General features: G+C 45.5%; 1 protein-coding gene across 1 annotated transcript; it reads left to right on the top strand.

The window, feature by feature from the left end:
• The first annotated feature begins 5,121 nt into the window (after window positions 1–5,121).
• NR0B1 (nuclear receptor subfamily 0 group B member 1) lies at window positions 5,122–11,927 on the top strand. Its single transcript, XM_005899750.3, has 2 exons — window positions 5,122–6,468; window positions 10,529–11,927. Exons 1-2 carry the CDS (start codon window positions 5,298–5,300, stop codon window positions 10,771–10,773), a joined length of 1,416 nt encoding a protein of 471 aa, XP_005899812.1. The 5' UTR covers window positions 5,122–5,297; the 3' UTR covers window positions 10,774–11,927.
• Window positions 11,928–12,917: the final 990 nt, after the last annotated feature.

Consider the following 12,917-nt stretch of genomic DNA (forward strand, 5'->3'; position numbering starts at 1 on the left):
ACAAACTCAGTACATGACAGTTGCAGCTGATGAGTGTCCTTTTGTCTAGCTGTCACCGTGGCCTGAGGACATAGAACAAATCAAATGAAGACGCCTGTGCCTGCCTTGGAAGGTTATGTCTTCACTAACTCTGTAGCAAGCGGCCGGCTGGCATAACTTGATGGGGGTCTCTGCAATTGTTTGGATGATTTTGTTTCTTAGAAACTATTTGTTCAGGGGGAAAAAATGGAAAGTGGAGAGATGAAGTCAGTTTTCTTCTGACATTTCCAAGGATGAATACGTATGAAGGACAAGCAGGCAATCTCTCCTTTTTGCCGTCAATCCCAAGAACCGAGAAAGTCCTTCAGAGTTGGTGAACAAGTGAGAAAGTCAGAAGACTGATCCCGGGAAAGAAGAGGAATTATCACCAATAGATTACAAGTTCATGGTTCTCAGAACTGCACTGGAGTTTCAATTTGAGACAAAGCCTCAAAGTCAAAGTCAAAGGCATCAAATACCGGCAGGGTGCAGATGATTAAAGTCACAAATAATGGGTTTAAGTTACTAGGATTTAAAAAATAAATAGGTGATCAGATGAAAAAGTTTTAGAAAACTCTTGAATTATATGTGGCTAGGATATATATATAAAAGAGTTTATAGCATTTTTTCTGGTTTCATAGCTGAAAAGGCTAACAAAATGTTAAATGCTTTCCTCAATGTGAAATCATTAGGAAATGAATAAGTGTAAAGTTCTCATAACTCTGAACTTAATGAGGGTTAAGTTACTTTATATTTTCAATGTAGTGAAAAGGTCAGCAAACATTTCTGTAAAGGGCTATACTGAGACAGAAATAAGAAGAACCCTTGAAGGACTTACACCAGCTAGGCACATTAATAGTGGTTTACAGAACTGATCACCATTTCACAATGGTGAAGGCTGAAATTAAATGATTTGTTCAATGTTATATCTTTAGGGTGGAAGGGCCCAAATAAAGTCATGTCTTTCGGCTGTTAATTCAGTTCTGTTTTAACTTTACCACAGCATGTGTAGCACTCTGTGTACCAAAATTGGGAGAGGGGTCCAAATAGGAACATGAAAAGATGCTCAACATCATCAATTATTAGAGAAATGCAAACCACAGCTACTCTGATAAATCTCACATCAGTCAGAATGGACATCATCAAAAAGTCTGCAAATAACAAATACTGGAGAGGATATTGAGAAAAGGGAACCCTCCTTCACTGTGGTGGGATTTTAAAGTTGGTGCAGCCACTGTGGAAAACAGTATGGAGGTTTGTCAAAAAATGTAAAAACAGAATTACTGTATGATCCAGCAATCCCACTCTTGGGCACATATCCAGACAAAACTATAATTCAAACAGATACAGCAACCCTGTTTATAATCAGCACTATTTATAACAGCCAAGACATGGAAGCAACCTAAATGTCTACCAACAGAGGAATGGATAAAGAAGATGTGGTACATATATACATTGGAATACTACTCAACCAATAAAAAGAACAAAATAATGGCATTTGCAGCAATGTGGAGGGACCTAGAGATTGTTGCACGGAGGGAATTCAGACAGAGAAAGACAAATACCATGTGATACCAGTTGTATGTAGAACCTCAAATATGACACAAATGGACATATCTCTGAAACAGAAACAGAATCACGAACATAGAGACTAGACTGATGGCTGCCAAGTGGGAGGGGAAAAGGGAGGGAAGGATTGGGAGTTTGTGATTAGCAGATGCAAACCGTTACACATGGAATGGATCAACAACAAGGTCCCACTGTATAGCACAGGGAACTGTATTCAGTATCTACTGACAAACTATAATGGAAAAGAATATGAAAAAGAAATGTGTGTGTATATATATATATACACACACACACACAAACATATGAGTCACTTAGCTGTACAGCAGTAATTAACACAATATTGGAAATCAACAATATTTGAATAAAGATTTTTTTTTTTTTACAATTTTAGGAAGGCCTCCAGAAAGCTCTGAGTCCAGTGGGGCTCCTCCTAACCTTTCCTCCCTCCAGGCTGAGTGCAGCCACAGTTGTGTGGGAATGCTTGCCCTCTGTGTTGAGAGCAGGAGCTGCAGCCTTCTCCTTGTTCTCTCAAGATACAGTTCGCCAACACATATAATTTCAAGCACCTACTGTCTGCCAGACGTTCTAGTTGCTGGGATACAGTGTGGCTGACTCCTTTCCCTTAAGAGAGGTTCATACTAGTTGAGGGAGGCAATCAACAAGCATCAAATAACTAAATCAATCAATCACATCCAATTTTGATCACTGTTAGGAAGAAAATAAAATAGAACACCATAAAAAGTAACTAGCATTGGTAATGTAAGGAGGAGATGGAAGCAGGCTGGGTTATTCAGAGAGGCTGGTTGGTGCATTCGTCAGGCAGGAAGATCACTGAAGCAGCAGTAACAATATCCCAAACAGTAACTTGAATATTGGAAACATGTGATGAGGTAATATTTCCAACATATGTTATTGTGGTGGACCAGGTGATCCACCCAGTGTTTTGAATCTGGGCCAAGAAATGTGGACAGGCAGAAAAGAAGGAGACAATCTCAGGGTTTGGGGTCAGGGTGGGCTTCCCTGGGACACAGAGAATAAGGACGGCACTGGGATGGTATTACCTCTTAACCCTGAAGAAGTGAAGTGAAAGTCACTCAGTCATGTTTGACTCTTTGCTACTCCATGGACTATACAGTCCATGGAATTCTCCAGGCCAGAATACTGGAGTGGGTAGCCTCTCCCTTCTCCAGGGGATCTTCCCAACCCAGGGATCGAACCCAGGTCTCCTGCATTGCAGGCTATTCTTTACCAGCTGAGCCACAAGGGAAGCCCAAGAATACTGGAGTGGGTAGCCTATCCCTTCTCCAGGGGATCTTCCCAACCCAGGGATCGAACCCAGGTCTCCTGCATTGCAGGCTATTCTTTACCAGCTGAGCCACAAGGGAAGCCCAAGAATACTGGAGTGGGTAGCCTATCCCTTCTCCAGCGGATCTTCCCCACCCAGGAATCAAACTGGGGTCTCCTGCATTGCAGGTGGATTCTTTACCAACTGAGCTATCAGGGAAGCCATAAACTTCTCTCATATTATCTTAAAAAGGGAGAGGCAATACATCCAAGACTTAGGTACCAAGCAAATATTTTATATGAATTAACTCACATAGGAGGATTACTTGACAGAGACTACTGCCCACATTTTACAAATAAGGAAATTGAGGCAGAGGTGGCTTGAGTAACTGTCCTGTGAATGACTAAATAATGCCTCCAATGATGTTCATGTCCTAATCCTCAGCACCTGTGAAGATGTTAGCTAACATGATAAAAGGATGTTCTTCAAATGTGATTTAATCACGAACTTTGCTATGGAGAGATTATTCGGGATTTTCTGGATTTGCCCAATGTAATTATAAGGTTCCTTATAAGAGTCAGAAAGGAAATGGAAGCCAGAGGTAGGAGTGATGTGGCCAGGAGCCAAAGAATATAAGGAGCTTCTAGAAGCTGGAAAAGGCAAGAAAACAGATTCTCTCCTCTGGCCTTTACAAGGAATTTCACCTTGATTTTAGTCCAGTGAAACTGATTTCAGACTTCCGGCCTCCAGAACTGTGTGTATGTGTGTGTGAAAGTCTCAGTCGTGTCCGACTCTTTGCAACTCCACGGACTGTAGCCTGCCATGCTCCTCTGTCCATGGAATTCTCCAGGCCAGAATACTGGAGTGAGTAGCCATTCCTTTCTCTAGGGGATCTTCCCAACCCAAGGATCAAACCCAGGTCTCCTGCATTGCAGGCAGATTCTTTACCATCTGAGCCACCAGGGAAATTGCCTTAAGTCAACTAAATTGGTGATAATTTGTTTCAGCAACAGTAGGAAACTAATACATCGCCCAAGGCCACCAGAGCTTCAGAGTGTCAGGGCCAGAGTTAAAATCAAGGCTATCTGGTGCCAGTGTGAAGATTTAAGCACTGTGTTATATGGCTGCTCACAGGCAGAGTAAAATTTCAGGTTGAATGTAAAATAAGCGGCCCCGAGATTTTCCTCTTATGCTCAGAATTTCACGTCTCAGAGAAACTAAAACCAACCAACCAACCAAACACACACAGAGAGAGCGAGAGCGAGAGCGAGAGAGAGAGAGAGAGAAACATGGGATCCAATGTTCACCTGTCCCCTTACTTCATGTTTTCAGTCATGGACCCAAGAGATCACTAAACAAACTTCCCATTTCAGCAATAAGGAATTTGAGGACTAAGGGATTGTGATTTCAAGTTAACCAGATGGCTGGTGAAGCAATCAGGGGGCAGGTGGTGATGTGGGGCTGCCCATCCCATTGCCTCTAAGGAGCTCAAGCAGAGTCCAGTGGCAAGTGAGGACCAAAGGATCCAGGCTTCCTGTGTTTCTCATTATTTGCTCAGAAAAGGTGGGAGGAGAAATGTGCATTGCACATCTACCCAATGTAATATCGCTAGAAGAACTCAAAGTTCTCTCTGTAGCAACTTTTTAGCCCCTTTTGATTATTATATTCCAAAATATTAGCCACTTTTATGCCCTGGTCGCGTGGTCCCCAGCTAACACAACAGCTACGACTGAGTGGGAACTCATGAATATTACTTGAACAAGAAGCTTATGATAGCATCCTTAGACCAGTGCTTTTTCAGAATTTAACAGCCACACAAATCCTTTGAGAATCTTGTTAAAATGCAAATTCAGAGTCAGAAGGTCTGGTTGGGGCCTGAGATTGGGCATTTCTACCAAGTTCCCCTTCGACGCTGATACTGCTGGTCCATGGTCTGTATTTTTCCAAGTCCCTGAAAATGAGACCTCCCTATCCATAAACAAAATGTAAGTCTTGCAAAGTTTGGTCATTTAATGTAAGTTTGCAAAGAATGCATGGAAATAGATTTTTCCCCTTTTTGGTAACCCTGTCCTCCCAGTAAAGGGAGTCAATGAGACGCCAGAGTTGAATGGAAAGAGTTGGAAGCGTGCCCCCAATACCTGCTCCCTGCGCTCAGCTGTCTTCCAGAGGCGGGGAAGGGTGTAATGAGAGGAAGGGGGCAAGTGTCCAGGAGCGCCCACGCCTCTTCTCCTCTTCCATTTTCAGCCTGTGAGGTGCATCTGCCCCCTCTGAACCGCCGAGGTCACAGGCGAACACACCCAGCGCCGCGCCCCGCTCTGCGCCTTTGCCCGGGCGGAGACGGCCGACGCGCGTGCGTGCGCGCTCGGTATAAATAGATCGCAGGCGGCGGCCACTGGACAGAGCCAGGCTGCGGGCACCGCGGGCCATGGCGGGCGAGGACCACCAGTGGCAGGGCAGCATCCTGTACAACATGCTCATGAGCGCCAAGCAAGTGCAAGCGACCCCGGAGCCGCCCAAGGCACGGGTGGGGGCCGCGTGCTGGGGCTGCTCCTGTGGCTCTGAGCCCCCGGTGGGCAGAGAGGGACTGACCGGTGCGCCGGCCACGGTGCTCCTGTACCGCTGCTGCTTTTGCGGGGAAGACCACCCGCGGCAGGGCAGCATCCTCTACAACCTGCTCATGAACGCCAAACAAGCGCAGGAGACTCCGGAGGCGCCCGAGGAAGGCTTAGGGGGCGCGTGCTGGGGCTGTTCCTGTGGCTCTGAGCCCCCGGCGGGCAGAGAGGGGCTGACCGGTGTGCGGACCACGGTGCTCCTGTACCGCTGCTGCTTCTGCGGGGAAGACCACCCGCGGCAGGGCAGCATTCTGTACAGCTTGCTCACCAGCGCCAAGCAGACGCACGTGGAGCCGGAAGCTCCCGAGGCGCGGCCGGGGGGCGCGTGGTGGGACAGCTCTTACAGCGCGCGGAGGCTAGGGGGCCGAGAGGAACTGCAGGGCGGGCAGGCTGGTGCGCTCCCGTGCCGCTGCTGCTTTTGCGGCGAAGACCACCCGCGGCTGGGCAGCCTCCCCTGCCACGTGCCCCCGGGCGTCAAGCCGACGGACTTGGGTCGAGAGGCACCGCCGGGGACCCCCTGGTGGGACCCCGCGCGCGGCGTGCGGCGGCGGGTGACCCTCAAGAGCCCACAGGTGGTCTGCGAGGCCGCCTCGGCGGGCCTGTTGAAGACGCTGCGTTTCGTCAAGTACTTGCCCTGCTTCCAGGTGCTCCCCCTGGACCAGCAGCTAGTGCTGCTGCGCAGCTGCTGGGCGCCGCTGCTCCTGCTGGAGCTGGCCCAGGACCGCTTGAACTTTGAGACGGTGGAGACCTCTGAGCCCAGCTTGCTGCAGAGCATCCTCGCCACCAGGCGGCGGGAGACCGCGGGCAACGAGCCACCGCCCCAACCCCCACTGCTGCCGCACTCGGTCCTGCCGCTGGAGGCCGAGTATTTGCCGTCGGCCGCCGAGGTCCAAACCATCAAGGGCTTCCTTGCCAAGTGCCGGAGCCTGGATATAACTACCAAGGAGTACGCCTACCTCAAGGGGACCGTACTCTTCAACCCGGGTAAGGGCGTCGTCCTCGGCTCTGGCTTTTCTCCGCAGTACCTACCCTGGGGCGCAGACGAAGAGCTTTCAGTTAGGGGAGTTTGAGGGTGCACAAGTGAGGAATCATGACTAACTCAGCAGAGATAGGGGAGTTCCGGAAACCCATTCCTTGTGAGGGGCAGCCGAGAGGAGGAGGGGGGCTGTTTGCTAAGGTTTGTACTTGATCTCTCGACACCTTTTTGTTACCACAGAAAAGTTTGTGGCTTGGGGGACTTGGCTATATTCCTTGTCAAATCTTCTAAATCCAGTAGCGTACTTTTAAAAAAGAAAATAAAGTTTGTGTTCGCTGCAAATTCTGCAACGTCTGTTTGTGAAACTCAGCTCTGAAATTTACCAGAGGCTTTTTTTGTCGGCGGAAGTCTGTTAAGGCTGACAAGAAAAGAAACATTTGTTAAGGATCCATAGAGAGACCATCCCCTGGGGGGAACTGGCAGGAAGGACACTGGACTCAGTGTTTCGTGGGTCTGCCTCTGAGCGGTCATTTTAATGGTCCTAAGTAGTTGAACTATCTCATCGTGTGCATGTGACAGGTTAGCAAAGGGATAGGAAAAAGACATGTTCAGGACTGCAAGCAGGAGTGCTGTTTTAGAGCCTTTAGATACCTTGTGGCTGTTTAGTCACTAAGTCATTCGGACTCCTGCGACCTGCCAGGCTCCTCTGTCCATGGGATTTCCCAGGCCAGAATACTGGAAGGGGTTGCCATCTCTTTCTCTTAGATACCCTAGAGACCTCCTTGTCAACCCCCTGGGCCTCTCCCTCTTCCTTTGGCAGATTAGGTAGTCCAGTTGCAAGCGACCTTACTCCAAAGTAAATGGCCACTGAGTTGTGGCACATGAGTCTCCTGGGCCCAAGGGGATGTCCACTGCCCCACACTCTCAGGGTGCCTGTAGGGTGCTGAACACTGCCCCGCTAAGCACAACCAAATCATCCAAGAGCATCTCCCTGGACAGCCCAGCACTCTGTCTCGAGTGTGTCCTACTACTAGAGTCATCTTTGACCAGCATCCTTCCAAGAGGTTGGTGGGTGGGCAGGAAATTTTCAGATAGCTTGAGACGGTATAGTTTTCACCATGCTCCCACTACATCCTTTTTCCTGACACCAGGCGTCTTGCTGTCATGTCCTTGGGGTTATGTCCTTGCTTCCTACCTAGCATGTTTGAAGTGGTCAGGAACAGTATTTAATGGGATGATAATTCAGACCTCACATTTCAGGACTTAGAGACCTCAGCTTTATCCCAGTGATCATTATAGGTTACCTTTTGCTTATACCACTGTTTTCCAAACTTGCCTGTGCTCTTGGGGGTGGGAGTCATTCAAAATCTTTCCAGGTTCTTCCTCTGGAAGTTCTGATTCAGTAGCTCTGGTAGAAGGTTTGCAAATGTGCATCCATAGTAATGGATTCTCACGTGGTTCTTAAGATCGTTGGGAAGACTGTTTTCTTGCTCCTTCAGACATGTTATTAGACATGTGCTTTGTTCTGCTGGAATAAAAAGGTAAGACAAGCCCTAAGCTTTCAGAAGTTTACATCCCACTGCCTTACCTTTTCCTCCACCCTGTTTTGCATCCCTTATTCTTCCCCTGCTTTTCAGAATTCTCTCTCAAATCCACCCAAGTTGGGTATGCTTTAAATACAAATATACTTTATCTGGGAAAAAGTACTGCCTGCTAAGTGTGTGGCCTTTCTTTGGTGTTTATCATTTTGTATCCCCTGATCTTTATGTTTAAAAATGTCCCTCCCCCCTCCCATGGAGTCCATCAATCTGCTTTTCTTTCCTCAAATTACTTTCAAGGCAGGTCTTGGTGGGGCAGCGGGGGCAGGGGGGAGTACTTTTAGAGGAGGATGGAGGAAGAGCAGTGTGGTATGAAAGCAGAGAAGAGTAGAGTTCACAAGATGAAGTTTTAATAAACCATGAATTTAGACCTGGTGGAGCTTCCAATTTTTGGTGGTTTCATGCAAGCTTCTTCTGAAGCTAGAGGAACCCAGTGGGCTACAGTCCATGGGGTCGCAAGAGAGTCAGACATGACTTAGCAACTAAACAACAGAACAACATGAATGGAATCCCAGTGCAGTAAAATTGGGTCTCAAGCCTGGATAATGAACTGTAGGTAGTAGGGGATGGTAATGCATGGGCTGGGGTAATCAGAATTGGAATATGGATTATAGATGTTGCACTATTTTTGTTCTCATCGATCAGATTTGATACTTGCCTATAATAGAAATAACTTGCCTATTGCCAGTATGTTTGTTTTTTTTTTTTAAAGAACACTGGCTGGTTCTGTTACGCTGACAATGAGCATGATGCTTTTAAAATACTTTGCCATTGGATTCATAGAAAATGGGAAGGAAAATGATTACAATAATCAACACCATTTACACTGAATGGTAAATTGGTACTTACTTAAATACAAGTTAAAGAGTTTACAGTAATAGTCCAGTAATAGTACCATTGTGTAGGATTAAAGGACTTTGAAAAGCAGCCTCCTCTTACCACCCTCTTTGTAAAACCTAACAGGCATTTAATCTTCCCTGTATTGTATTTCATTCTATTTTACTTGGGTCGCAATGGCAACCCACTCCAGTACTCTTGCCTGGAAAATCCCATGGATGGAGGAGCCTGGCGGGCTGCAGTCCATGGGGTTGCGAAGAGTCCGACAGGACTGAAGTGACTTAGCAGCAGCAGGCTGTATTTGAAAAGTTACTCTTGTACCATGTTGCAATCAATGATGTTTTCATGCTTACTCTTTAACCCTTTAAAGACTGCTTAAAAGCCTTTTGGAATGCTCATTAGAATCCATTTTTAAAAGATTTTTTTGATGTGGACCATTTTTGAAGTCTTTATTGAACTTGTTGCAATACTGTTTCTGTTTTATGTTTTTGTTTTTTGGCCAGGAAGCATGTGAGATCTTAGCTCCCCAGCCAGGGGAGCACACCCACAAACCCCTGCACTGAAAGGCAAAGTCTTAATCACTGGACCACCAGGGAAGTCCCTGGAATCACTTTTTTAAAAACCTTCCCCAATACAGAAATCATGGTACAATGAACTAAGTGGCCAGTATTAACTCTTAAATTATTATGGGACTCCAGACTAAAATCAGCTTGCAGGCAAATAATTAAAATGAGACTGTCAGTCACAGTTGACAGCTGTGAAGTCCACCACCATGTGCTGTAATCATTACAGTGGTGGGAAATTCAAGGGAGGATGGTGAAATATTAGGGGCAAAACTTCTCACTTTATACTAAGGCCCATTTCCTACAGGTAAAATGTAAGGTGCACAGTTCTTGAAATAATTTTCATGTCTTTGTATGTGCATAGAGAGTGAACTGGAGCAGTGCTATTCATTAAACTATATTCAGCTGTCCTCCTGAGTTAAATATGCATTTGGCTTAGGACCAGCAGTTTTTGAATATGAGCATACAAACATAGTGACTATTAAATAAGTCACATGATATTTTCTTCTTGGAGGCTTTGCTCCTAAAACCTTAGAACTGGTTTGGCACTTTCTTTGTTGAAAAGAACTTTTAACCAGGAAGCTTGAGCATTGTTTTAGTTGGTGTGTGTATGTGCTCAGTTACTTCAGTTGTGTACAACTGTTTGTAACCCCACGACTGTAGCCCGCCAGGCTCCTCTGTCCATGGGATTTCCCAGGCAAGAACATTGGAGTGGGTTGTCATGTCCTTCTCCAGGGGATCTTCCCAACCTGGGAATCTTCCCAACCCAGGGATCAAACTCGAGTCTCCTGCACTGTTAGGCGGATTCTTTACCACTGAGCCACCTGAGAAGTCCCCCCACCCCCATCCCTAAATATCATTTGTTGTTCAGTCACTTAGTCATGTCCAACTCTTTGTGACCCCATGGACTGCAGCATGCCAGGCTCCTCTGTCCATGGGATTTCCCAGGTGAGAATATTAGAGTGGTTGTCATTTCCTCAAGGAGGCAAAAGGATCTATTGAAAAATCTAGTCAAGGGTTCTGAGTGAGTGTTTCTAAACAAGATATTTTCTGCCGTTTTTCTCCTGCAGACCTGCCAGGCCTGCAGTGCGTGAAGTACATCCAGGGACTTCAGTGGGGAACTCAACAGATACTGAGTGAACACGTCAGGATGACACATGGGGTGTACCGGGCCAGGTTTGCCGAACTGAACAGTGCCCTCTTCCTTCTGAGATTCATCAGTGCCAACACCCTGGCTGAACTGTTCTTCAGGCCCATCATTGGCACCGTCAGTATGGATGATATGATGCTGGAGATGCTCTGTGCAAAGTTGTGAAGGCACGCAGGCCACACATGTGCTGTTCACCATGAAGCACGATGGAGCAGCTATGGGCAGAAGTATAAAATAGTGTAAAATAAAGTTTCTTATTATTTTTACACACAATATTTTTGTAGTCCGTTAAGGAAAAACTCCAGTTACAGACGATTAGAAAATCCTCTGTTCCATGCTGCATCACTGCAAAGGAGTGTTTCCCAACAGGAAATGCATCTCTGTACATCTTTTAAAGACAGAGCAGGGGGTTTGCACTCATACACTATTTTTATCATAGTCTCTCCATTGAACCTGCTGAAATAAAATTTGGAACATTAAGTTATAATGTTAAGTTGTTAACCACTCATTTGGTTGCGAAAAGATTCATCAGGGTTTAAGGACAGCTTCAAAAAATACTAAAGACCTAGGCATTGTAAACAAAAATTACTTTTGTAGGTTTGCTCTCTCTGCCACTCCCATTAGCTGTGGGGAAGACTGTCTTTGTACAAAGTCGAGTGGAAATCTCTGATCAGAGAGGTACCTGAAAGTGAAATAGGTTTTTCAGAGTTTTAGTGTGGGATTTTTCTGTACACAGTAAATAAAGTTCAGGAAACTTATATTCTATAAGGAGGCTCTATGGTTCCAGAAAATCAACATCATTCTAAATCCCCAATTGTACCTCGCCTTTTAGATGCATTACATAAATAACCGTCACATTGAATGAGCATGGTATGAAATATAAAGTGACTTTATCGTTGGCTCCTGCTGCCCCTTTAAATGCAATCAATGAAGCTAGTTCTTCCTTGTCCCTGGATAAAATTTAGGGCACTGAATGTTTATTCACATAGGTAATAAATGGCTCATCAGTGATTAATACATCTAGTCCAGGTTAATAACCCATTGCAAAGACTCTTGAAATTTCTTTTGTGCAAACTTCTTTGGCAGTGTGATAAATCTATGGACATCTTCTCAGAATGAGGCTCTTGATAATGCAGCAAATAAAATAGTTAGGATTCCAAAGAAAATGAGTTATGTCAAAAGATAGTATTAAGAATGTTAAACTTTCTGCTGTACAGCAGAGTGACTCAGGTATACACAGATACATTCCTTTTTATACTCTTCTCCATTATGGTTTATCCCATTATTAAATACAGCTCCCTGTGGTATTTAATAGAAACTTGTCCATCCATCCTATAAATCAACTACACTTCAATAGAAACATTATATTTTAAAAAATATTTTGAAATGTATGAAATGTATGTTCTTTACACATTAAAAAACTATCTGGTGGCAGGTCTCATATCTAAATTTTAGGGCAGTGATCAATACAATTGAAATTTGAAAATAATCTACATCTATAATGTGATAAGAAAATATTTGAGACATCCTTTGGTGGCTGTGTTGGGAGGCCCCAAGATCACCATCCCACTCAGGGATCTGCCAGGTCTCTTGGGCCTCTGCCTAGAGTTGTCTTTAGGGCTAAGACTTACACAGAGATGTGGTAAGGATATACAGGCAGATCATAAGGGGAAAAGACACAGGAAGAGCCTGGGGGAATCCACATGTAGGGTTCCTTTTGCTCTCCCCCTCCCTTGGGGGATCACAAGCATGCTTTTCCTAGCAATAAAAATTCAGCAATGTGTGTGTGGTATCTCTGCCCACAGAAGCCCTTTGAGACTCAGAATTTAGGGTTTCTCTTGAGGGCTAGTCACATGGTCACCCTTGACCTAAGAGGGACCAAAATCCCAAATACACAGAAAAGAAGCAGGGGCTCAGCATAAACCCCATTGTTGGCATCAACTGTCTAGGCCCAGAGAGCCACTCCTACGAGTTAGGGAAAGGAGGGAAGAGAATGCTCCCTAAACCAAAGTTCCCAGATGTCAGCCAAGGGCCAACCCTGCAAGCAGGTCCTTCTAGATGGCAGTCTCACTCTTGCTCTGTGAACTTGTCTTCACAATCCACTCCCTTGGCTGAGGAGTCTTTACAGAATTATGATCAGTAGAACCCAACACATCAGGGAGAGGCCAACCTGTAGAAGTGATCTCTACAAAGCCAGTTAAAGCACACCCCATTACCCAAAAAAGTCTATCTTAGAAAGCCAAGGCCCTTCCTCTATAACTTTCTGTCTGAACCTTTTTTTTTTTTTTTAAAGCTGGCCAGAGACATCA

The sequence above is a fragment of the Bos mutus genome, chromosome X (genome assembly GCF_027580195.1).
Source record: "Bos mutus isolate GX-2022 chromosome X, NWIPB_WYAK_1.1, whole genome shotgun sequence".
Taxonomy (NCBI): Eukaryota; Metazoa; Chordata; class Mammalia; order Artiodactyla; family Bovidae; genus Bos; species Bos mutus.

What these genes read in the sequence shown, in the direction of transcription:
- NR0B1 (XM_005899750.3), top strand. Translation starts at nt 5,298, where the DNA reads ATGGCGGGCGAGGACCACCAGTGGCAGGGCAGCATCCTGTACAACATG. An exon ending in GACCGTACTCTTCAACCCGG is followed by an intron (nt 6,469 to 10,528) that starts GTAAGGGCGTCG and finishes TTTCTCCTGCAG; the next exon opens with ACCTGCCAGGCCTGCAGTGC.